Consider the following 25205-nt stretch of genomic DNA (forward strand, 5'->3'; position numbering starts at 1 on the left):
TTTATAAAGATTTGCAGCAACTTGAGAGTCAAGACCATAAGTAGCACTAATATTTCGAAATTTATCGGTATCCATAAAAGTTTCAATGCATTCATAATCATAATTTATACCGACTCTTTACCTTTGTCGTTCTCCCAATCTTCAGCGTTCTCCTTAATCCGATCAAGAAGGTCCCTTTTAAACTCTTCTTTGTTGCGCGTGAATGATCCAGAACAAGTAGCATCCAAGCAAAGTCTTATCTTGAAGAGAAAGTCTCGCATAGAAATTATCAATAATGATATTACCTGGAAGCTCATGATTGGGGCATTTGAGCATTAAAGACTTCAATCTCTCCCATGCTTGGGCAATACTCTCTCCATCATGAGGCCAGAAATTATATATTCGGTTTCGGTCTTTGTGAATTTCACTTGGAGGATAGAATTTAGAATAAAATAGAGGCACAATATCCTTCCAATCAAGAGAATGCTCATCTTTTAGCAGTTTATGCCAATGCGCCGCTTTACCAGGTCAACGACATAGAGAATAATTTCTTCTTCACTTCATCCATAGAGATACCCGCACACTTGAATAACCCGCATAATTCATGCAAAAACAAGTAAATGATCTCCAGGATGCACAGCTCCATCCCCTTCATAGCGGTTATCCATAACACGTTCAATAATTTTCATAGGTATTTTATATGGAGTCCTTTCAGTAGGTGCATTTAAAATATCACAAGCATCATTAGAGTTATCGCATATGGGAGATAAAGTATTATCGAGCAAATTTTCTCACTCGAAGATGGGAAGCTAAAAAGATCATGAAAACCAGACTTCCCCAAGCTTAGACTTCTCCATAGCATTAGCGGTAATTGCATTCATACTAATAACATCGCTACTAGCATGCAAATGAGGTTCTATTGGTTTTTTAATGTTTGCACCAAACAATTCTAAATCAGGAAAAAGATTAAAAAGCTCACTAAATTTTTTGTTGTTTTCCATTATGCCTAACTAGTGTAAACAAGAAACAAAAAGATGCAATTGCAGGATCTAAAGGAAATAGCTTCGAGCACAAACACAATGGCGCCGTAAAAGTATTGTTACTCGGAACCGGAGTATGAGTGCCTTTTTACCTTTCCTCCCCGGCAACGGCGCCAGAAAATAGCTTGATGTCTACGTTCCCCCTCCTTTCCCGTAGACAGTGTTGGGCCCCCAAGAGCAGAGGTTTGTAGAACAGCAGCAAGTTTTCCCTTAAGTGGATCACCCAAGGTTTATCGAACTCAGGGAGGAAGAGGTCAAAGATATCCCTCTCAAGCAACCCTGCAACCACAAAGCAAGAAGTCTCTTGTGTCCCCAACACCCCTAATAGGTGCACTAGTTCGGCGAAGAGATAGTGAAATACAAGTGGTATGAATAAATATGAGCAGTAGTAACGGCGTGTAGTTGATGGTGGTAATATGGTAGCAGTAGTAACACAGCAGTAGTAGTGATGCAAGAAACAAGTAAACAAGCAGACGATAGCAGATATTTTAGGAACAAGGCCTAGGGATTACACTTTCACTAGTGGACACTCTCAACATTGATCACATAACGTAATAGATAAATGCATACTCTACACTTTTGTTGGATGATGAACGCATTGCGTAGGATTACACGAACCCTCAATGCCGGAGTTAACAAGCTCCACAATTTGTTCATGTTTTAGTAACCTTTAGTGCAAGATAGATCAACGTGACTAAACCAAGTACTAGCATAGCATGCACACCGTAACCTTCATGCATATGTAGGAGGAATAGATCACATCAATACCATCATAATGATAATTAATTCCACAATCTACAAGAGATCATGATCATAGCCTACGACAAGAACCACACGGTGCACACACTAGTCACCTTTACACACGTGCGGGAGGAATAGAACTACTTTAATAACATCACTAGAGTAGCACATAGATGAATTGTGATACAAAACTCATATGAATCTCAATCATGTAAAGCAGCTCATGAGATCATTGTATTGAAGTACATGGAAGAGAGATGAACCACATAGCTACCGATACAGCCCCGAGCCTCGATGGAGAACTACTCCCTCCTCATGGGAGCAGCAGCGGTGATGAAGATGGCGGTGGAGATGGCAGCGGTGTCGATGGAGAAGCCTTCCGGGGGCACTTCCCCGCTCCGGCAGGGTGCCGGAACAGAGTTCTGTCCCCCGAATTTGAGTTTCGCGACGGTGGCGGCGCCCCTGGAGTCTTTCTGGAGTTTCGTCCAATTGGTGTCGAAGTTTTAGGTCACGACGGCTTAAATAGGCAAAGAATCGGAGTCGGAGGGGTTCTGGGGGGCCCACACCCTAGGGGGGCGCCCCCCCTTGGCCGCGCCGGGGTGTGGTGTGGGGCCCCCAGGGCTCCCCTCTGGTCCTTCCCGGGTGTTCTGGATGCTTCCGATGATAATAGGAACTTGGGCGTTGATTTCGTCCGATTCGAGAATATTTCGTTACTAGGATTTCGAAACCAAAAACAGCAGAAAACAAGAACCGGCCTCTCGGCATCTCGTCAATAGGTTAGTTCCGGAAAACGCATAAAAATGATATAAAGTGTGAACAAAACATGTTGGTATTGTCATAAAACAAGCATGGAACATCGGAAATTATAGATACGTTGGAGACGTATCAGCAATTCAGTTAACAACTGAGTGCGATAAAAGAACTTTCACGAACACATTTGTTCATATGATGTAAATATTCTCATGATATGGACGAGTACTTAGGAAATTCATAATAAGATACATGCAAATAAAGTCATCTAATAGTTATGTCAATCATGAAAAAGATACCAACAAACTAAAAATAAGCATCATGAATCATGTCTATCAGCAGGATTGCAATGTTCATAAAAAGATATGATAAAGTGGTATCTCGCTTGCCCGTATTTGTACAGAAAAACATAAATGCCTAGGCACCTTTGAATTTCATAGAAAGACTAGAAGTAAAGATTATCAAAGATAAAAGCATCAAAGTTATACCATAGTTAACCATATTCTGGGACAAACATATTACACTAAGAATGACAATTATGCTCTCAAGAAGGTGCTCAAAGAAAGGATGGTGACTCAACATAAAAGTAAAAGATTGACCCTTCGCAGAGGGAAGCAGGGATACATGTGCTAGAGCTTTTCATTTTTAAAACAGAAGTAAAATTGTTTTGAGAGCTGTTTGTTGTTGTCAACGAATGGTAGTGGGCACTCTAACTACCTCGTCAACCAGACTTTCAAGAGCGGCTCCCATGAAGGACGTTATCTCTACCAGCAATGTAAATCATCTCTCTTCTCTTTTGTTTACACATGTATTTTAGTTTCATTATGGATGACACTCCCCCCAACCTTTGCTTACACAAGCCACGGCTAACCGAATCCTCGGGTGCCTTCCAACATTCACATACCATGGAGGAGTGTCTATTTGCAAAATTAAGTTGCTTACTGATGAATCATGGCAAAACATGTGAAGAGAATTATTGATGAAAGCTAATTAATTGGGGCTGGGCACCCCGTTGCCAGCTCTTTTTGCAAAATTATTGGATAAGCGGATGTGCCACTAGACCATTGGTGAAAGTCTGTCAGGAGTAAATGACAAGGTTGAAAGATAAAACACCACATACTTTCTCATGAGCTATAAAACATCGACACAAATTGAGATGTACTTTGAAGGTTTTAAAGGTAGCACATGAAAATTTACTTGGAATGGTTTGAGATGCCATGCATAGGTATTTATGGTGGACACTTTGGAATAACTTGGTTTTCGTGGGTTTGGAAGCACGAGCAGCATTCCCGCTCAAGTACAAGTGAAGGCTAGCAATAGACCGGGAAGCGACAATCAAGAGAGCAATAACTGTCATAATCATGCTTGCGACAAAATAAAATTAACGGAGGCATAAAAGTGATACAAGAACTCTGAGGCAAAGTAAATCATCGAGGCTTAATTGACTTTTGTTTTTCAGTATTATGCATGCGTGAGCATGTGCCAAGTCGATTCAAATGAATTATTCAGAGGAGGATACCACAATGTCATACCTATCTATGAATAAAACAATGCAAGCAAATATTTATGACATGCTACTCATATTAATAAATTGGAGCTAAACATGAGAGATCATGAACTACTAGACTTTCATTAAATGACATATACCTCACATGAACCAACTAAGCATGCTCACATGGATGAGTATATGTACAAAAATGAAAACAAATAGAGTTCATACCAGCCTCTCACCACAGTCGAGTTGTCGTAGATCGTCATTATGGCCTTTCATTTGTGTGGCTTGAATAATATGGAATGAAAACCAAGCTCCAACCACCGAAGACCGCTGAACTCCATAGTGAACTTTACAAAACCAAAGTAAAATCTTTTTGGATTTTCTTATAGCAAACCAACGATAGTAAATAAAGCAAAATATGAACAAGAAACCAAATAAACAAATGGTAAAGAGAAACAACAGAAATATTTTTGGTATTTTTTTGTTTTAGGAAAGAAACAAAGCAAAAACAAGAGAATGAAAACTAAAAGAGTCACATAAACACAAAGTGGGAGAAATCCGTCAAACTTGACAGCAGTACAGTAATCATTTTTTTCGAAAATCTTCCGCTGTTCAACTCGAAAAGTGCTAAACTAATGAAAGTTAGATAATAACTTGGGGAACATGCACAAAAATTGTATTCTCAAAATAACGTTCTGGCTATTTTTAGATTTTTTTTAGTATCAGTCCAGAATCTGTTTTTTAGACAGCACTTCCCCAAATATCATCCTCCTCATATTAGAGGCAACCATCAGAAACGAAACAAATATGTACAAATATCCGGCAATTGTAATATGCAATGAATGAGTGTGCCGGCATACCTCCCCCCAAGCTTAGGCTTTTGGCCTAAGTGGAGATCAATCCCACGGTGCCCATGAGGTGGCACCTCCGTAGTATGATGAAGAAGGATCCTGTCCTTGGTACGTGCTGGAAGACGCACCAGGATACGTGAAAGTGTACCCGTCGGAGGGCTCGGCGTCCTCGGAGTCATGCTGCTGGTGGAAACCACGTATCCTCAGCTGCTCATCCACCTCCTCCTTGGAGCGCGACCATGGCTTCCTGCGAACACTGAACAAATCGGTCTGCGGCAAAGGGATTTCCCTCTCATCCCCGTCAATAAACAACATTCTATAGACAATATTTTCTAAATTAGAGTTAGTTGTGACAAATTGGTGACTCTTCATAGCAGCAATATCAAGCTTAATATGAGTTAGTTTCTCATCACTAGGATCAATAGAAAAACCTAGATACGCAACAATACGTGAGGCAATAATTCCTCCATAAATAGGTCCCTTACTATCTAAGCGACGAGCAATAAGAGCACCAAGATGATAAGGTGTACTTCCAGTAAGTGCAGCAACCAGAAAAGCAAGATGATAACTAGAAATGTTGCTAGTGTTCTCCCTACCAAGAATGCTAGTAGCAAGATAGTAAGTGAAATATCTAATGGCAGGGAGTTGAATGTTCCTTATCTTGCCGCGCTGAATGGTGCGGCTATCATCGTTGGTAACTTCTCGATAGAGTTTCGTCAAAGCTTTGGGGCGGTTCTCGATCTTCTTCGCTGTACCTATAGGAGTAATATCCAATGCAGCACAAAAATCCTTCAACTTTATAGTAATAGCCATGCCATAAATCCTAAATTTAACTGACGGTGTGAAGGGTGAGTTGCTGAATTTAAAGCTTTCAACAAAGATTTTAGTTAGCCTGTAAAATTGATCACTCTCATCTTCCATATAGGTAGATAAGCCCACACTATTGATGAGAAACAAGAAGTCATCAAGCAGCCCTGCATTACGCAAAAAGTCAAAGCATGGAAAGGATGAAGCATTAGGAACCCCATTATCCTCTTCAGCTTCAAAGCTAGGTGCAATAACATCCTCATCATAGGATCGCCTAACTCGAGTGGCTTCCCTTGAAGGCCTTGCCGCTCTTGTCGTATCCCTCTCGAACACTTGTCCAAAGGTGTGGTTATGCATTTTCCTTTTCTGAAATTTTTCAACAATCATTATAAAAGTTGATTTTGAGACATATAAATGAGGGAAACTACTATAGGAACTTGGTAGAGTACTAAACATGCATCAAAACTAATTTTTACAACTTAGAACAAGCATGCAAACTCACTTAACATGTCACCTACAGACAGCAAAATACTCAAGATATACTCGACCAAACAAAATTCTATTTGGATAATCGGAGGAGTCACATACCGGAGAACAAATACCCCAAATTTCAGCAGCAAAGATGGGCTGAGCAAGGAGATCGAAAATCTCGAGCAAGAACAACAAGAAACTCGGGTTTGAACAATGGTGGTGTGTTTCCCCGTGAAAGAGAGTGGAGTGGTAGGTGGAGGAGTAAGTGGAGGGCCAGGTGGGGCCCTCACCATAGGGTAGCGCGTCCCCCTCCTTGGCCACGCCGGCACATGGGGGGCAGCCCTGGGGTGCCCCACTGGTCAGCCCCAGGCACTCCCAGGTTGCATTTTGAAAAATAGGACCATCGGTATAATTTTTGTAAATTTTTGAAAACTTCGAAAAATGCACATTTCTGGGTGTTAAAATAACTATTACAGGGCAGAAAAAGATTTTCAAACTTCTAAACAACTAAAGCGTCTTGCAAAACAAGTAGTACTACAGCAAGTAAACAAGTGTGGATAAAGAAAGAAATGTTGTTTAGCTCTTCTATGCATAAAAATGTACTTGTTAACAAGGTTGATCAAGTCTTGCCACCAAATAAATTTTACATGACATAAGAAGAAATAAACCTCAAATCAATCATATTACCTTATATTGTATTGATATGGATCCAATCATAATATTTTGATATCCTTCTTTAGGCTCATATATAGGACAATCAATAACTCCCACTTTGATAGTCCTCAAATTAGAAATTGTATTAACTCCATACACTTTATCAATCCTCTTGGAAAAAATAAACAGTATGCTCCTTGTCATCAACATTGAAAGTAACTTTTCCTTTATTGCAATCAATAACTGCCCCTGCAGTGTTAAGAAAAGGTCTTCCAAGAATAATAGACATATTATCATCTTCAGGCATTTCCAACACAACAAAATCAGTTAATATTAAGCAATTATTAGTAACTTGAACAGGAACATCCTCACATATACCAACAGGAATAGCAGCAGATTTATCAGCCATTTGCAAAGATATATCAGTTGGTATCAACTTATCTAAATAAAGTCTCTTGTAAAGAGAAAAAGGCATAACACTAACTCCTGCTCCCAAATCACATAGAGCAGTTCTAACATAATTATTCTTGATGGAACAAGGGATAGTCGGTATACCTGGGTCTCCCAGATTCTTTGGAACCTTGCCATTAAAAGAGTAACTAGCAAGCATAGTGGAAATCTCCTCATTAGAAATTTTCCTTTTGTTAGAGACAATATCTTTCATATACTTTGAATAAGGAGGCAATTTAATAGCATCATTCAAAGGGATTTGCAGGAACAAAGGTTTCATCCAATCACAAAATTTATTATAGTGTTCTTCCTCCTTTGATTTTAATTTCTTAACAGGGAAAGGCATTTGCTTTTGAACCCAAGGTTCTCTTTCATTACCATGTTTCTTAGCAATAAAATCTTCTTTAGTGTACTTTTTATTTTTAGCATGCTTTTCAGGTTCATCTTCAACCTCTTCTTTATCATAAACATCATTCTTATCATTATCTTTATCATGTTCATTACTACTTTCGGTTTCAGACATCGTAAATAGAAATACTATTAGGATCATTAACAGGCTCAGAGGATTCTACAACAGTCTTATGTTTCTTCTTCTTTTTCTTAGAAGGAGCACTAATTTCTTTAGTTTGTTGAGAATCTTGTTCAACTCTTTTGGGATGCCCCTCAGGATATAGAGGATCCTGAGTAGAAACACCGCCTCTAGTTGTTACTTCATAAGCATGTTTTTCTTTAGAAGTATTTTTTAACAAGTCATTTTGCACTTTAGTGAGTTGATCAATTTGAGTTTGAACCAGATGAAAATGTTTAACAAGCATCTTAACATCATTGGAGGTTCTCTCCACAATATGATGCAATTTACTAATAGCTTGAGAATTTTCCATCAAATGATTCTCTATTCTCATATTAAAATTATCTTGCTTAACAATATAATTATCAAACTCATCTAAACATTGATCAGGAGGTTTTGAGTAAGGAATATCTTCTTCATCAAAGCGTTGAAGAGAATGTACCTCAATCGTGGATGAAGGGGGAGTTATCTTACATAAATCTTCTATGGGGGGTAAATTCTTCACATCTTCAGATTTAATACCTTTCTCTTTAAGGGATTTCTTGGCTTCCCTCATATCTTCATCATTTAATTTAATCATACCCCTCTTCTTCAATATTGGTGTTGGGGTTGGTTCAGCTGTAGTCCAATCATCATGATTTTGGCCTATTCTAGCCATTAATTCTTCAGCTTCATCTGGAGTTCTTTTCCTGAAAACACAACCAACACAACTATCCAGGTATGCCCTAGACTCAATGGTTAGTCCACTATAAAATATATCAAATAAATCATGCTTTTCCAAATCATGTCCAGGCCGAGCTCTAAGAAGAGAGCAAAATCTTGCCCAAGCTTCAGGCAATTTCTCTCCATCTTCCTGGTCAAAACTATAAATTTTCTGCAAAGAAATATGTTGAGCACTAGCAGGAAAATATTTTCGAAAGAAAACATCAAGCAAACCACTTGGACTATCAATAGAATCAGGAGGCAAACTATTATACCAACTTTTAGCATCATCCTTTAATGAAAAAGGAAAATTTTTAGCAACAAAATAAGTACGCTTCTTGGTATCATCAGAAAACAAGCTACTCAAAGTAGAAAGCTCAATCATGTGCTCTACAACACTTCCTTTTTCAGTACCACAAAAAGGTGTTTTCTCAACAATAGATATATGAGATAAATCAAGAGAAAAATCATAATCCTTATCCTTAATGTTTATAGGAGATGTGGAAAATTTAGGATCAGGAGACAGTTTATATCTAACAAAGACGTTGTGCAAGAAGCTTTTTAATATTACTTGCATCAGTAGTAGCATTACATTTATCAATAAAATCATCATCAAGTTCCACATAATCTTCATCAAGATCATCACTAGAGTATTCAACGAGTCTCGAGTGAATTAACGAGTGTAACAAGTATTTTCATTAGGAATTTTAGTATTTTCAATTTGTCTAGACCTAGCAATTGTAGCATCTAGAAAAGGACCTAATGAACCATTATCATCAAGCACAGTAGAAGCATCATCAAAATTATAAGAGGAATTTTCAGATTCAGCAGAAGTACCAGAATGAGAAGCTTGTGGTGGTGAAACAAGTTGACTTATCACAAATGGTGAATCAAGAGCAGCAGAGGTACTCAGAGTTGTACCTTTTCTTGTAGTGGATGGTAATATGGCGACTTTAGCATCGCGAGGTTTACCCATGATGGAGGATTTGCAGCGAACAATATCAATTCAGGTGAACTTGTAAATAAAGCTATGCTCCCCGGCAACGGCCGCCAGAAAATAGTCTTGATGACCCACAAGTATAGGGGATCGCAACAGTCTTCGAGGGAAGTAAAACCCAATTTATTGATTCGACACAAGGGGAGCCAAAGAATATTTGTAAGCCTTAACAGCGGAGTTGTCAATTCAGCTGCACCTAGAAACAGACTTGCTCGCAAGAGTTTATCAGTAGCAACAGTTTTATAGCAGTAGCAGTAGTGAAATATAAGCAGCAGTGTAATAAAGACAGCAATATTGATTATAGGAAACAACAGGATTAAAATACTGCAGACATAGGAATGGATGAACGGGCGCTGCATGGATAAGAGAACTCATGTAATAATCAAGGCAAGACATTTGCAGATAATAATAAAATAGTATCTAAGTACTAAATAACCATAGGCATGTGTTCCGTATATAGTCGTACGTGCTCGCAATGAGAAACTTGCACAACATCTTTTGTCCTACCAGCCGGGCCTCTAGGGAAACTACTGGTAATTAAGGTACTCCTTTTAATAGAGTACCGGAGCAAAGCATTAACACTCCGTGAACACATGTGATCCTCATATCACAGCCTTCCCCTCCGGTTGTCCCAACTTCTGTCACTTTGGGGCCTCGGGTTCCGGACAAGCAATATGTGTATACAACTTGCAGGTAAGATCATAAAACAATGAATATCATCATGAATCAATAACATGTTCAGATCCGAAATCATGGCACTCGGGCCCTAGTGACAAGCATTAAGCATAACAAGTTGCAACAATATCATAAAAGTACCAACAACGGATACTAGGCACTATGCCCTAACAATCTTATGGCTATTGCATGAACAATCTCATCCAATCCCTACCATCCCCTTCAGCCTACAGCGAGGGATTTACTCACACATGGATGGGGGAAACATGGATGGTCGATGGAGAGGCGTCGGTGGTGATGATGGCGATGATCTTCTCCAATTCCCCGTCCCGGCAGGGTGCCAGAACGGAGTTTCTGATCCCGAGATTGAGTTTTGCGATGGCGGTGGAGTTCTGGATGTCTTCTGGCAAATTGGTCGAACCCCCCTTGCGTTTTTAGGTCAAAGGCTTTAAGTAGTCCAGAGGGGAGCGTCGGGGGCTGGCCGAGGCGACTCCACCATAGGGCGGCGCGGCCCATGGGCCCACTGCGCCGCCAGATGGTGTGGGCGCCTCGTGGCCCCCCTCCGTCTCGTCTTTTGGCTCCGTAGGTCTTCTGTGAAAATAGGCCCATTGCAATTATTTCCAGGGATTTTCCTGAAAGTTGAGTTTCTGCACAAAAATATGACACCAGGGCAATTCTGCTGAAAACAGCGTTAGTCCGTGTTAGTTGTATCCAAAATACACAAATTAGAGGCAAAACAATAGCAAAAGTGTTCGGGAAAGTAGATACGTTTTGGACGTATCACTAACCCGAAGGTGGACTTTTTAGGCATAGATGCATGCTGGATAGCGGTCTATGTTCTTTGTCGTAATGCCCTAAGTAAATCTCATAGTAGTCATCATGATATGTATGTGCATTGCTATGCCCTCTCTATTTGTCAATTGCCTAACTGTAATTTGTTCACGCAACATGTTATTTATCTTATTGGAGAGACACCACTAGTGAAATGTGGACCCCGATCCATTCTTTTACATCTGAAATACAACCTACTGCAATCATTGTTCTCTGCTGTTCTTTGCAAACAAACATCATTCTCCACACCATACGTTTAATCCTTTGTTTACAGCAAGCCGGTGAGATTGACAACCTCACTATTAAGTTGGGGCAAAGTATTTTGATTGAGTTATGCAGGTTCCACGTTGGCACCGGAATCTCTGGTGTTGCGCCGCACTACACTCCTTCACCAACAACCTTCACGTGGCCTTCATCTCCTACTGGTTCGATAAACCTTGGTTTCTTACTGAGGGAAACTTGCTGTTGTACGCATCACACCTTCCTCTTGGGGTTCCCAACGGACGTGTGCTTCACGCGTCATCAGTGTGCCACAGGCCACTAATTTATGTGGTTCCTTCTGGTTGAGAGATGTCATGAAGTTGGTTGACAAATACAGATCTATATGCAATGCTACACCTGGTTGTGGGGAATCTATTCTGTTTTGGCATGATAAATGGTCAGGTATTATACCAGCTCAAGAATTTCCAAGATTGCATTCTTTTGCCCTCAACAACCAACTATCTGTCAAGGAGGTGGTACAATGTACAAATAGGGCTGAACTCTTTTATAGGCCCTTGTCACAGCAAGCTTTTGAGGAATATACTAGGATGCAGAATATTATAGGCTCTATGTCACTGGATCCTATGAAGAATGATGTTTGGGAAACAATTTGGAAAGATGGAGTCTACACGACTAATCTCTATTACAAGCATTGCTATATCAATGTCACTTCTTCCAAGATTTTCACCTGGATTTGGAAATGCAGAGTATTACAGAGAATCAAAGTTTTCGCTTGGTTACTGGTGAGTGATAGGCTAAATACCAAAGATATGTTGAGAAGAAGGCATTGGAATGTCACCAATGGTTATAACTGTGTGCTATGTCCCTGTCATATCACTGAGGACTGGGTTCATCTCTTCTTTGAGTGCAACTTCAGTAGAAGAATATGGACTTATTTACAAATTGATTGGGAGCAAGCTGACAATATTGAAACCATGTTCATCAGGGCAAGGACAGCTTTTGCAAAACCTTTCTTCACTGAAATTGTGGTTCTGACCTGCTGGCATATTTGGAAAGTGAGGAATGATTGTGTTTTTCAACATGTGAGACCTTCTTTTAGAGCATGGGTTAGTAAGTTTAAGCATGAAGTTACACTGAGATTGGAGGATTAAAGACAAGCATTCTGAATCCTTCAAATCCTGGATAGACACCTTGTTGTAACGTTTCTCCTTTTCCTTGTATAGCTCTTTTCTCTTTCTTTCTTTCTGTACATAAACTTTTGTAAAGCTGAGGGTTTAATAAAATGTTGTGGGGGGTTTTTCCCCACAGTTCTTGGTCAAAAAAAAAATCTACTCACCGTGCGTGTTTACAGTTTTTGCAAGATGCGGGTATGCCAAGACAGAAGAAATCACAAAAAATATTCTCATGAGGTATAGAAATGTAAGAAAATGATTCATAGGGTAAAAACTTTAGTTTGAAGGATTTTGAGGAAAGTATTGTGAACGGGAGAAAGAGTTGTCAGGTATTCAAAGCATATTGGAAATATTTGTTGTAGGTGCTGATTGGTTGAAGATGATTTACACCTTTTCTTCAACATTCCTTTTGCTAGAGCGGCCTGGCTTCTCAGTCCTTGGTTTATAAGATCAGATTCTTTCGTAGCAAGCTCGAATTCCTTTGCTCAACTCATTTCAAACCTGCTGGATATTGATCATCCTTGTGCTGACATTCTTAACATATGCACCTTTCTCTGGTGTCTTTGGAAAGCAAGGAACGAGGAACTTTTTTGCAGGAAAAAAGACAACCCTATCAGATTGCAATCACATCACATCTCTTATTGAGGACTTAGAAATGCTTGGTGGAACACACTTGGAGGCTTCTCATGACAAGAGGAAAGAAACTCAACGCTAATTCAAGGTTCTATCGTCCACACACACATTTTGTTTTTACATGTCCCAAAATCTACTCTGATTCGGCTTGGATGAAAAGGAACAACTCTTCTTCAGCGCCTACAGGATTGGGAACCTACTTCCATGAGCAGATCCTGAGCTCTCACACGGATCTGGTCATCAAAGCCAAATTTGTGCTAGTTTCTTCTACTCTGCAAGCTGAAGCCTAAGCGATAAGCACTGCTTCCGGTAGATCGTTGCGATGAATCTTCAGAAACCTATTTTCTTCACAGATAGTTGTAACTCGGCCAAGGTAGTGTCGGCTTTTGGACAGGGCCGGTCCATAGATTTTGGAGGCCCTAGGGCGAAACAATATAAGGGCCCCTTATGTAGCGAAGTTATCGTAGGGCAGGGGGCCGTTATCCCCCCCCCCCCCCCACACACACACACGCTCTAGATTTTTTTAAAGATATTTATTTATGCTGAATATATTTGTATATATTACTTAAAATTTAAGAATGATTGGTGTTTTGGCCCCTTGTGTATATTTGTAGGGCATGACCAATGCTGGGCGCTTGTGTAGACGCTTGAGCCGAGAAAGAAAGACAATTAATCCCACCTTTCCTTGGCAAGAGTCTAGAGATACAACGGTAGGCTTCAATTTCAGGCGCTTATTTATCCAACTTTTTTTGACGCTGCAAACCAAACTGTATTCAAGCGCCTGGCGCAACATCTTGAGGTGATGCCTGAAATTAAGCGCGTGTAAGCTGGGATCCTACGACCCAACTGCAGTTTTGTTGGGATAATAACCCTAGCACCCACGTTTAGCGCCTCCCCTTAGCGCCTTCTGTTGTAGTTGTCCTTATGATACGTGTTCCTGAAGAGACGTGACGTCGCTCTCTCCTTCCCTGCAAGTGCAACCAAGAGGTGAGAATGTGTCCGCCCCAAGAAAACGATCAATTTGATAGTAGCTATGGGCCAAGCCTTAGGTGTGATTTAAGAACCACGCTGATACAACGCAGAGGCCTACCAAAACTATTGATGGGGCCAAATTCTATTCCATCGAGCTTAGGGAACATTCGTATACGTATTAATGTATTTTTTTGCCATGCCAGAACCGTATACCATGAAGATCTCTGGTGACATGCACTGTTCCAACGGTAACTTAGATATGAATGAACCAATTTGGCAAGTTCCACTCCAGAGTCCAGAACCCTTCCCGAACCGCTCCTCTGCCACCTACCTCCCACTGCCAACCGGGCCCACTAGCCCAACGTTCGACTCGCCCTAGTAGCCGTTACTTCCACAGCCCATAAAGCGCCTCCACTCCACAACGTGCGACAATCTCAGGGTCTCGTTCCAAGAAAAAAAAAGACAAGCCTTCTTCCTCGCCGCCGTCGAAAGCCCGCCCGCCAGCCCCGCCGCGATGGCTCGCACGAAGCACCCGGCCGCGAGGAACACGAAGCAGCATCCGAAGAAGAAGCTCCAGTGGACGGCGGCCGAGCAGGACACAGGTGAGCACGCGCGAGCCCCTCCCGCGCGCCCTTCCACCCAATGCCGTCGCCTTGCCGGCGTGACGTGATTCCTAACCTCTTCCTCTCCTTTTGCAGGCGCCGGCCCGAGCACGTCGGCGACACCGGTGCGTGATCCTGCCTATCTCTACCCGGGTTGCTTCGATTCGTTTTGTATCTTTTCTTTCGTCTGACTGACTTACCCTGTTCGACGGAATGCAGAGGCGAGGTGGGCGGAGGGCGGCCGCAGCGACGGCTCCAGGTGAGGTGTCCTTGTGCGGTCCTCTGGTTTCCCTGCACGCGTTTACGGATCTAGGCCGATTTCTTGGGTTATTTCCGATGATTCCCCTTTCTTTACTGCCACGATTCGGTGGGATTGCCACTGAAGCTGTAACTTTTATGCCCCCTCCCGTTCCCTGCTCCTACGGGGGTGGATCGACAGTTCTCCGTTCCCTACCCTCGTCCAGTTTTTAGTCTCTACAAATCTTGTAGCGACAGATTTGATTTTCAAGGGGTCCCCTCCCCGGCAGTTGTTATCTGGGTTTGGAACTGACTCTGGCACGTCTATGTTCTTGGACAAGCAGGGGCGCCTGCGCAACCGAGGGTGAAGAAGCCGCACCGATTCAAGCCAGGCACCGTCGCGCTGCGGGAGATCAGGAGGTACCAGAAGTCCACCGAGCTGCTCATCCCCTTCGCGCCCTTCGTCCGTCTGGTGGGTGCCTGCCTCTGCCAACTCCCGGCCTGTCAACGATTTAGAGTGCAAAGTGTGATGGAAGCTTTTTCTTGCTTGCAGGTTAGGGAGCTCACTCGGGACGCGTCACTCGAAGTCACCCGCTGGACTCCTCAGGCGCTCCTTGCGTTGCAAGAGGTCAATGCTGAAACCTGTCATGTACTAGTATTATATTACACCTCATGCTTTGCTTGCAGGACTATAATGCTCGCTCGTTAACTTAAAAAGATGCCACCATGAATTGTAAAATTCATAGATTCTGAATGCTCTGGTGTTTAACTCTATTTATATACATATTTATCCGCGCTAATGCAAAAAGGAGAGAATTCTCTGGGTTTAGCTTTTGTTTCTAGTAGCATGCTCGAGTGTGTCTGGTTGTTTGGTCTAAGATATACACTGTGTCTTGCATGTCAGGCATGCAAAACTGAACTATTGCTTAGATTCCATTTTGCTTATAGAATAAGGGTGTAATTGAGAGGTGAAGGAAGATGTGTAGTGATCAGCGGTACCTTAAATTTTGAATCAGGAAGGGGATTCTGCAATCCAGAAAATTGAGTGTTTTTTATGCGATGGTTATGAGGCGAAATATGTATCCAGTACAACAAAACAAGTACTCTAGAACCATACAAGTTTATTGCCCATTTTTCTTATAGAATAAGGGTGTAATTGAGAGGTGAAGGAAGACGTAGTGATCAGCGGTACCTTAAATTGTTTAGATTCCTTCACGTTTCAATTGTTTGGTCTAAGATATACACTCTGTCTTGCATGCCAGGTATGCAAAACTGAACTATTGTTTAGATTCCATTTTGCTTATAGAATAAGGGTGTAATTGTGAGGTGAAGGAAGACTTAGGTACCTTAAATTGGATTGATCAGCAGTACCTTAAATTGTTTAGATTCCTTCACGTTTCAATTGTTTGGTCTAAGATATACACTCTGTCTTGCATGCCAGGTATGCAAAACTGAACTATTGTTTAGATTCCATTTTGCTTATAGAATAAGGGTGTAATTGTGAGGTGAAGGAAGACTTAGGTACCTTAAATTGGATTGTGCAGTCCAGAGAATTGAATGTTGCCATGTGATGGTTTTGTGGCCGAATATATGTATCCAGTAGAACAGCACAAGTACTTTTGTATAGTTTAGGTCCTTATTATACAAGATTGTTATTGCACGGAAGACTTACTTTAATCGCCTCTTGCCAGAATGCATTCTTCTGCATAACCAGCAAAAATGGCATAAAGTTGACTAGATTCCGTTTGACCTATGAAGAGTTAATGTTGTAATTGTACGTTCAATTACCATCCTGTTTGCTTTGAATTCACACATGATTTTCTTTTCCTTTCCCTCTGCAGGCTGCAGAGTATCACTTGGTAGACTTATTTGAAAGGGCAAATCTCTGCGCCATCCATGCAAAGCGTGTTACCATCAGTAAGTTGGCACCGAACGGACACTTCTTTTCTTTTACAGTATTATGCAACAGGAAACATGCTAGAGTTGTAAAAGCATTTCAATTACAGGGTCATCTTTGCTTTTATTTTATGTGATATCTAGTTTTGATGTTATTTGAAGTTGCAAAAATTGTAGTGATTAATGATACCAAGACCTACAATTATCAGACTTTAGCAGGTCCTCTTATCTTTTGTTCTCAATGAATGTGTTAAAATTGATCCTAAATTTTCTCAAGCTGCATGTTTAGATACCAAATCTGGTTACTATAGCAAGAAATTCAGGCTGTTTATTTCTTATCTTGAGGATACAAACAAGCACCAGATCATATTTTTTACTTGTAAAATATGTTTTTATTAACAAACACACTAGAATCATTTTATCATTGTTATTGTTGTATCATAACAAATAATCCATGTTTTCAACCAGCTTTGATTCTATATATCTTAAGAAGGAAGCTCCTGAATAAAAGTGACTATTTTATGAAGAAAATAAATGTTTAGCATGTTCACATTCATCTGACTTTTTTTTTGCTTCTACAGTGCAAAAGGACATCTATCTCGCTAGGCGCATCGGGGGAAGAAGGTGGTGATACCGGAATAACATCATTGTTAGGAAGTATTGTAGCTGTTTCTTCATTTAGTTAGCATGTCGTAGTCATTTGACCTTTCAGCCTCTGCGCTGGGATTGTCGTAGTCATTTGACCTTTCAGCCTCTGCGCTGGGATTGTCGTAGTCATTTTAGTTAGCTCGTTGTGGATTTTCAAGCTACTAGTGGAGCAACAGGACGAGGAGAAAATCAGAAATGTGTGTACAGACATTTGAAACCATAAATCTTATTATTTCTCTCGGCCATGGAGAACGAGCAAAGCATGCTATTTATTTTATTATTTCAACCAGTGTCTAAAAAGTTCTGAACCCAAGATTCCTCGGAAGGGAAGACAGTGAATTCTAAAAATAGTCTCGATGAACAGCATGGGATCAGCATGAATTTTTGTGATAAGGAATTTAGGCTGGTGCTCCACACATCCTCTCAGTTCTAATCCCAACCCAGGATCTGATGCAGTTCAAAGTTCACAATGACAGGCACTTGTATCGCCCCAGGCACACCATTCTTCCATAGATGCAACAATGATGGTCCACACCATTCTTCCATACGATCACAACCTCTGTATGAATTGGCTGTCAATTTCTCAGCCAAAATATGTTTGATGAAACGGAGCTGTTCATCAAGTTAGTGGATTTTAACTTTATATGGCCACGGCAACATACATGATCATGATGAACAAGAGACAAGTATTTTAACTTTATCATGTACAAGGAAGAAGCTCCGGTATAAAATTAAACATGTGCCTGGCAGATTTACAAACTGACAAAGCCTCGGAAGAGATCATCTCGGACATGCTAGGGGCCTAGGGCTGCTACTGACCTACAAACTGTGAACCATTGGGCTGCGACAAGCTAGAACCTCAAGCTACCATACCAGCTGTTTCTACCGCGAGCACGGGGAATATATATGCGGTGTAATCTACAAAAATTACTATGAACATCGTCATCGCCATCGCTGTCAAACGGGGGAGGAACTTGTTCTTCGGAGCCGATACTTCGGTTCTGGGGGTGGCGCGGAGATCATTAGCATGTCCAACTCCTGAAAATTTTGTGAAATTTGAAAAATAAAAACAGTAAGTATCATTAGACACATCAGACATACATGAACACCACTACACCGTAAGCTAGTGGATTGCAAAGAGTAAGGCTAAGAATTATGCATAGCCACAAGGTACGGAGCATCATAATTTCAACTAGGACTGTAAGATCATGGCATCAAAGAACAAATTTACATGGAGGGATATGTTTACGAACATTTGCTACATATAATTAATATAATCAGCATCATCTCCAAGTAATAATATGATATGTTCAATAGATAAATGAGCATCACCATTTGAAGGATCAAATGAACAAAATAAAGAAACACAAGCATAGGTGTCCTGTGACTTGACAGGTAATTACGATTTAATGAGTACTAATAACTAATGTGTTGATTTCTAAGAGCATCTCCAACAGGCGCGCTATATAGGCCGCGCGGCATAAAAACGTCCGATATAGCGCGCGCGGGACAGAATCAGGCGCTCCAGCAGGCGCGGTAAACGGCGCGGTGCTGTAAAATTTTTAGGGCGCGCGGCGCTTTGCACAATCCGGAGCGGCATATCCATGGCGCGTCGGCTACGCGCGCGCGGCATCGCTCGTCCAACCGCGAAAATCCCCGCGCTGAAACTTCCTCCCGCGTCGCTGCCCCGAGCCCAATCCGTCGTCTCCGCGCGCCGCCGGCGATCCCGACGATGGACGACCCCTCCGGCAACCCGCCGACCCTCCCTACTCGTCACACCCTCCGCCGCCGCCGCCACTTCCGCTCGCGCCAGCGCCAAACCCTAGCGGCGGCGCCGACGCCGGGAACCCAACGAGCTGCCGCGCGCGGCGCCGTTCGTCCCGCCGCGCGGGGCACTACACGCAGGCGCTGCCGCGGCGCAGATGGCCGCGCAGGCACCGGCAACGCGCGGCCCGCGCCGAGGAGGAAGGCGCCGTCAACGAAACGGCCTCACGCCGGCCCCGCCGCCGTCGCGCCACCGAAGAAAGCGAAGGCGCCCGTCCCCCGCCGACAGCCTCCTCCTCCGGCGCCGAACCAGGCGCCTTCTCCTCCTCCTCCTCCGCCGACCCAGCCGACGCCTCCGTCCGGCAACCGCGCCCGCGCGCGCTGTATTTTCTTTCATGAATTGTGAATGCAAAATAGACTAGAAATCTGTTTTCCGCGCCCGCGCGCGCTGTATTTTGCAGCGCCTGGCGGAGGACCATTTTTCCTGCGCGCGCACGCGCTGTATTTTGCCGCGCCCGGCGGAGGAAAAAACGGCACAGCGCGCCATATCTGTTTACCGCGCGCGGATTCTTGGTTTTAGCGCGCCGCGATATAGCGCGCCTGTTGGAGATGCTCTAACAGTTATATGCTTTGGGTTATAAGATTTTAATCGCACTAATGCATTGATCTCTAGTAATTTTAATCCATATGTTGAGATGTATGCAACATATAGAACACCCTGTCAAACATTAAAATGCTGGTGAAATGATGATAATTAACATTTTAAAACATTGAAACCTAGCGGCCAAGTTAATGCAGTGAGACAAGTCAGCAAATCAGGGCTGAATAACATTCTGAAGAACTCCATAAGAGTTCCCTCTGAATGTCGAATATACAGCTGATCATGTTTCCAACAATTATTATGTTCATGCTAACACAATCTAGCCAAATTTTGTGGGCTCAAACTTGCATATACTTACATACATTATAGCATGACCTGGTATGTTTCGCCTTTCAAAAGAAAACTAGGCATAATCTTTATTTAAATCCCAAAACTTAGTTAGATTAGATCAGTAACCAAGAAAAGTAGCTTTGAGACTCTTCTTTCTTGACACAAAAATTAGTTTGACTATCTGAACAAGAACAGTGTTAAAAGTACCTACAGTTCACTGCAATGCATAGTGGAATAACCTAGTTTTAAATATCCTCCCCCAAAAAGAAGGGGGAAGGTAACAGTATTATGATAATAGGAAATAAGGTACCTTCTGCCTCTTTAGCCTCTCGTTCTCCTCTTCTAGATGAGATACCTTGTTTTCAAGCTCATTAGTGTAAGCCTGCCAAGCAGAATGCATTTGGTTATTAATGCATTAGAATGACGTAGAAGAAGAACAACACACCACTACAGTGCCATAGAACCTAATAATATGGTTGCAGTCTTAGGCTAAACTATGCAAGAGATATACCGAAATCAATATATCCGAGGATAATTTTTCATTACGCTTTGATGTTGCAATCAGAAATATAGCAAAACAAAACTCAATACATAGGAGATCAGAAGTAGGCAGGACAATAGAAGTAGACCTGCTTCCTCGCTCTTGACCGCGCAGCCGATTCCCTGTTTTTTATCATTCTCTTCCGCCTTCTTTCTACAACCTTATCAGGTACACCCCCTGAGGAGGCACCACGTTTGCGCCCAGGTGTTTGGGGATCTGAAAGTGCACTGAGCATGGGTGAAGTGATCTGGCCATCCGAGTAAATCGATTCCAAGATAGCTCCTGTAGCGACAGCCAGTGGCTGAGGGGCCAACTGAGTTGCCATGAAAGAACCTGCCATGCTTGGATGTGGAGGCTCCAAAGCTTGCTGCTGGTACTGCTGTAACCACTGTGCCTGTGGTGTCGAGCTCGAACTGGGCGCAGCAGCCGCGATTACACTGCTCCCAGCTGCATCCATGTTGGGTGGGAAGTCACTCGAATCCTTCAAACACCCTTCTGTGACGACCCCAGCTTTCAGCAGGAAATCCTCGAGTGTCATCTCCCCAAGCGTAAGCTGCCTCTCCCGCCTGCGCCAACCACCCTCCTCGCCGCTTTTTTTCTTGGGCGAATCCAGGATGCCCTTCCACACCTCATCAACAGTCTTCTTGCTGAGCTCCGGAGGCATCGTGATGCTCCCCTGGCGATGCAGGCCCAAGGGCGGCTCAGACTGGCCAGCGACGGCACCATCAGGGTCCACGCCATCAGGAAACACGCTCTTGAGCAGCTCATCAAGGTTCATACTGAGCAAGGGCTCTGTCAGCTGGTTCTGCACCTCGTCGAGGGTGAGGCTGTACAAGGATCCTTGCCTGGCCAGGCCCTGCGGCTGCCTGCCCGACGGGCCAGCGTAGCCACCGCCTCCAGCCTGCGACTGCGAATGCGACGCCATTGCCTGAATCATGAACAGGCGCTCTCTTGAACTGGTCGCCCCTATGGGGATTCCACCCCCACAAAGACCTCGGGCCCAAAGCAGCCTCCTTTCCCGCGGCAGAGCCTTGGCACGGAGATCACCGAAACACAGATCCACGAGACCGTAACACAGCACGCACCAGCGAATTGAACCTGCTATAGATAGACAGCAGGGTTGCATCAGCTTGAATCGCACAGTTGTTCCGTACAAAACACTACTACTTGGATGAGAATTACAAGGGCGAAGAAGAAGAACGGGCAGGGAATGTAATCGAACCTCGAATTATCTCTGGACACGACGGTAACCAGCGGATTCGAGGGTCGTCCGGCGGCCGGATCTCCGCCGCTCCAACCTTGCAGCTGGAACCTCGCGCCCGGGAGTTCCGCGCGCCTTGCGCTGGATCGAGGCCCCGCGCGGTCAGTCGTGGCTCGAGCTGCTGGCACCTACCATTGGGGAGGGAGGGAGGAGGAGGGGGCGACGGTGGAGTTCTCGGGAGAGGCAGAGGCAGCCATGGTGGAAGTGGGACTGGAGGAGAAGAAAGAAACTGCTGCGGGTTCTGATGCGAAACCGTGGGCAACGGGGGAATGGGCCCACTCTGAAGAGATGGGCCAAATGGATAGGAGTGCCGGACTGAGGGCCGTGTCGGTTTCCACTTTGAGCTTCCAACAAAAATGTGATCCTTTCTACTCCCTCCGTCCGTAAAAGGATGTGGAAGATTTGTCTAAATTCGGATGTATAAGTGTATAGATACATTCATATTTAGATCAATTTGCGACATACTTTTATAGATAGAGGTAGTAAAAGAATTTAGTTTTCGGGTCCGCTTCTATGTTTTCTCTTGAGGCAGGTGAAAGGGAAGAGGACCGTTCTCTCCGCCGGCGAGACCAAGGGTTCCTATTTCCTCCACGGTGGGATGGGATGGTACCCCAGTGTCACGTTTGTGGTGTGTAGATAGGTTAGGGTTTGGTCATCTAGCATGTGACGTTATTTTGGTGGTGGCTATGGTCTCTATGGAATAAGTTTTCATCATATCCAGTCAGCAACTCGACTTCGCTCGAGGGACCTGGCAGTGTGGTGTCCTATCGTTCATCATGGACGGTGTTGTTAGGCTTTCTTGGGGTCGTCGGTGAGGTAACAACGACCCTCCGAGATTTTTGTTCTCCACCTTTGTCCCTATTGTGCTGGTGGTTCCTATTACATCACCATGGAGTTAGGAGATATTGTACATGAGTTAAATTGGTGGCTGATGGGATCTTTTTTACAAAGACACAGTAGGAGAGGCTCCTACTGTGGTATTTCATTCATTACCACAAATATTTACATAGTTTGGTGTAAACACCCTTTACAATGACGGACATGAAAAGAAAAATTACAATGTGTCTATACGACTAAAAATGTGATTTACCAGGTTTTGAGGTGCCCTGAACCTAAGCAAAAGTAAGTCGGAGTAAACTCTTTCTCTCCAAGATGCTCTAGATGGTCTAATATCCCTAAAAATAAGATTGTTTCTCTCTTTCCAGATTCCCGACGCACCAATGATAAATTTCTCAAAGAAGAGTGGACCCTGATGCATTGAGTGAGCTCGAGATATGATGGGCATTGTCTTGGGTGACAACGACGGTCCACGGGTGAGGCGGTGGTCGAGGAGCTAGCAGTAGGTGGTCCGATGGCAACACTTCTAGTGAGCACTGCTCTCCATTTACTTGGTCGGCGCTGATGGATATGTGATCTTATAATCAACACAAGGATGATCCATGGTTGAGATACCACGACATCAGTGGCTTTGCTGCATCGCACGCCTCTCCACCGACTCACAAAGCTACTGACGCTGATGGTGTTGCCTCAACACCGATGATGAAGAAAGATAAAATTCATATAGCTCTCCTTTCCTTTCGATGCATCTTTTTTGTCTCTTCGTTGTGTTCACTGCAAAGTCTCCTAAAAACACGTGTTTTCTTCCGATCTATCTAGAAGTCTTCAGATGTGTGTTTTTAAACTTTAGTACTATTAATGAAATGTGCAAGTACTTCCTAAAAAAGGATGTGATCCAACCTAGGAAAAAAATGCCATGTTATTTTTATCCTGGCACCTCATCTTGATAAAGATGGAGGGTGCTACCATGACTTTATTTTATCTATGCTATTGCTCCTAAAATGTTAATAATAGTGATAAGAAAACATGGTGTTTATATATGAGCATATGGAGCGTGACTTGTGCTATCATGGCGTCATATGCTAACATAGTCATACTATTCTTTTAGATATGTATGTTGATATTCATTCTATTCTTTTAGATATGTATGCTGGTGAGGAACTTTATTCCAATACTGCCATTTTTCATAGAATTGCAAATGCAAAAAAGAATGAAACATATTGTGCACCATTTACAACATGAGGGAATTGTTATTGAGGGCGTTGGCAATCCTATAGATCATGCTACTGAATTCTAGAAACATTTGTTTGGCCCTGCTCAATCTTTTTCCAGTTTTCCATGGCAAGCTCATGAAATTTTGACTAATGTACATAATAGTAATATAACAAGACCTTTTACTATTGAAGAAGTAAGAAATGCCTTGTTTTCCATGAAACCTAATAAGGCACATGGACTTGAAAGTATGCCTATAGGGTTTATCAGAAGTGTTGAGACATTATTATGCCTAATATTATGCATATGTTTGATAAATTTCATATGGGCCAGCTAGATGTTCAAATACTTAATTATGGTATTATTAACTTTCTCCCAAAAATAGATGGTGCAGATAAGATCCAACATTTCCGTGCAATTTGCCTATTAAGGTGCTTGTACAAATGGATAACTAAAACCTTATGCATTCGCCTAGAACCTTATGCTTCTATGTTGTTTAGTGTTCAAAAAAATGCTTTCGTTAATAAAAGAAACATCATGGATGGCACATTATGTCTTTACATGAAATTATTTATCACACATGTGAAAAAACAAGCATTCTTAAATTAGATTTCGAAAAGGCGTATGACAAAGTGAATTGGAATTTCCTTCTTGATTGCCATAGATTAGGGGTTTCTCTGAGTTATGTTGTAACTGGGTCCTTCAAGTTCTTCATAATGAAACATTATCGGTGAAAATTAACGATGCGATTGGGCCTTATATTCAAAGTGCAAAAGGGGTGCGACAAGGGGATCCTCTATCTCAGTTATTTTTCAATATGGTGGGAGAAGTTTTAACTCAAATGGTGTTGCATGCTCAGAGAAATGGTATTCTATTTGGTCTAGTTCCCGATTGTTTTACTCAAGGTTTTGCAATTTACAATACACTGACGATATAATTATATGTATTACTCATGATGCCGAGAAGGCTATTGAAAGTTTAGAGATGGTAAACCTAGAAGGGGGTGAATAGGTTTCTACAGATTTTAATTCTTTCTTTGCAAGATTAGGCTTTGCGGAATATAAAGGTGAGCCTAATGCAAACTAGGTGAGGCACCCTATATGATGATACAACTAACTCGAGCACGAAGGCTCTCACAGGCAGATATATCACAAGTAAAGAGTTCGGTTAGAGATAACCAATAGCACGCGGAGACGAAGGTTTATTCCCGTGTTCCCTTCCTTTGCAAGAAGGTACGTCACGTTTGGAGAGGTGGGGGTCCCACGA

At 42.6% G+C, this 25205-nt stretch overlaps 2 protein-coding genes across 3 annotated transcripts; one reads left to right on the plus strand and one right to left on the minus strand.

The window, feature by feature from the left end:
* The first annotated feature begins 14524 nt into the window (after positions 1-14524).
* Positions 14525-17376, plus strand: LOC124648945 (histone H3-like). Its single transcript, XM_047188624.1, has 7 exons — positions 14525-14612; positions 14709-14737; positions 14832-14871; positions 15194-15321; positions 15403-15477; positions 16691-16766; positions 17327-17376. Exons 1-7 carry the CDS (start codon positions 14525-14527, stop codon positions 17374-17376), a joined length of 486 nt encoding a protein of 161 aa, XP_047044580.1.
* A 686-nt stretch (positions 17377-18062) lies between these two features.
* Positions 18063-22107, minus strand: LOC124648946 (ABSCISIC ACID-INSENSITIVE 5-like protein 2). Of its 2 annotated transcripts, none has more exons than XM_047188626.1 (4): positions 21852-22107; positions 20718-21727; positions 20399-20470; positions 18063-18431 (listed from the first exon to the last, which is right to left on the minus strand). In XM_047188626.1, the coding sequence occupies exons 2-4, from the start codon at positions 21564-21566 to the stop codon at positions 18351-18353; spliced, it is 1002 nt and encodes a 333-aa protein (XP_047044582.1). In that variant the 5' UTR covers positions 21567-21727; positions 21852-22107; the 3' UTR covers positions 18063-18350. The 2 variants fall into 2 exon arrangements, with proteins under 2 accessions (XP_047044582.1, XP_047044581.1); XM_047188625.1 differs by having other exon boundaries at positions 20718-21730.
* Between the last annotated feature and the right edge of the window lie 3098 nt (positions 22108-25205).

The sequence above is a fragment of the Lolium rigidum genome, chromosome 4 (assembly GCF_022539505.1).
Source record: "Lolium rigidum isolate FL_2022 chromosome 4, APGP_CSIRO_Lrig_0.1, whole genome shotgun sequence".
NCBI classification, from domain to species: Eukaryota; Viridiplantae; Streptophyta; class Magnoliopsida; order Poales; family Poaceae; genus Lolium; species Lolium rigidum.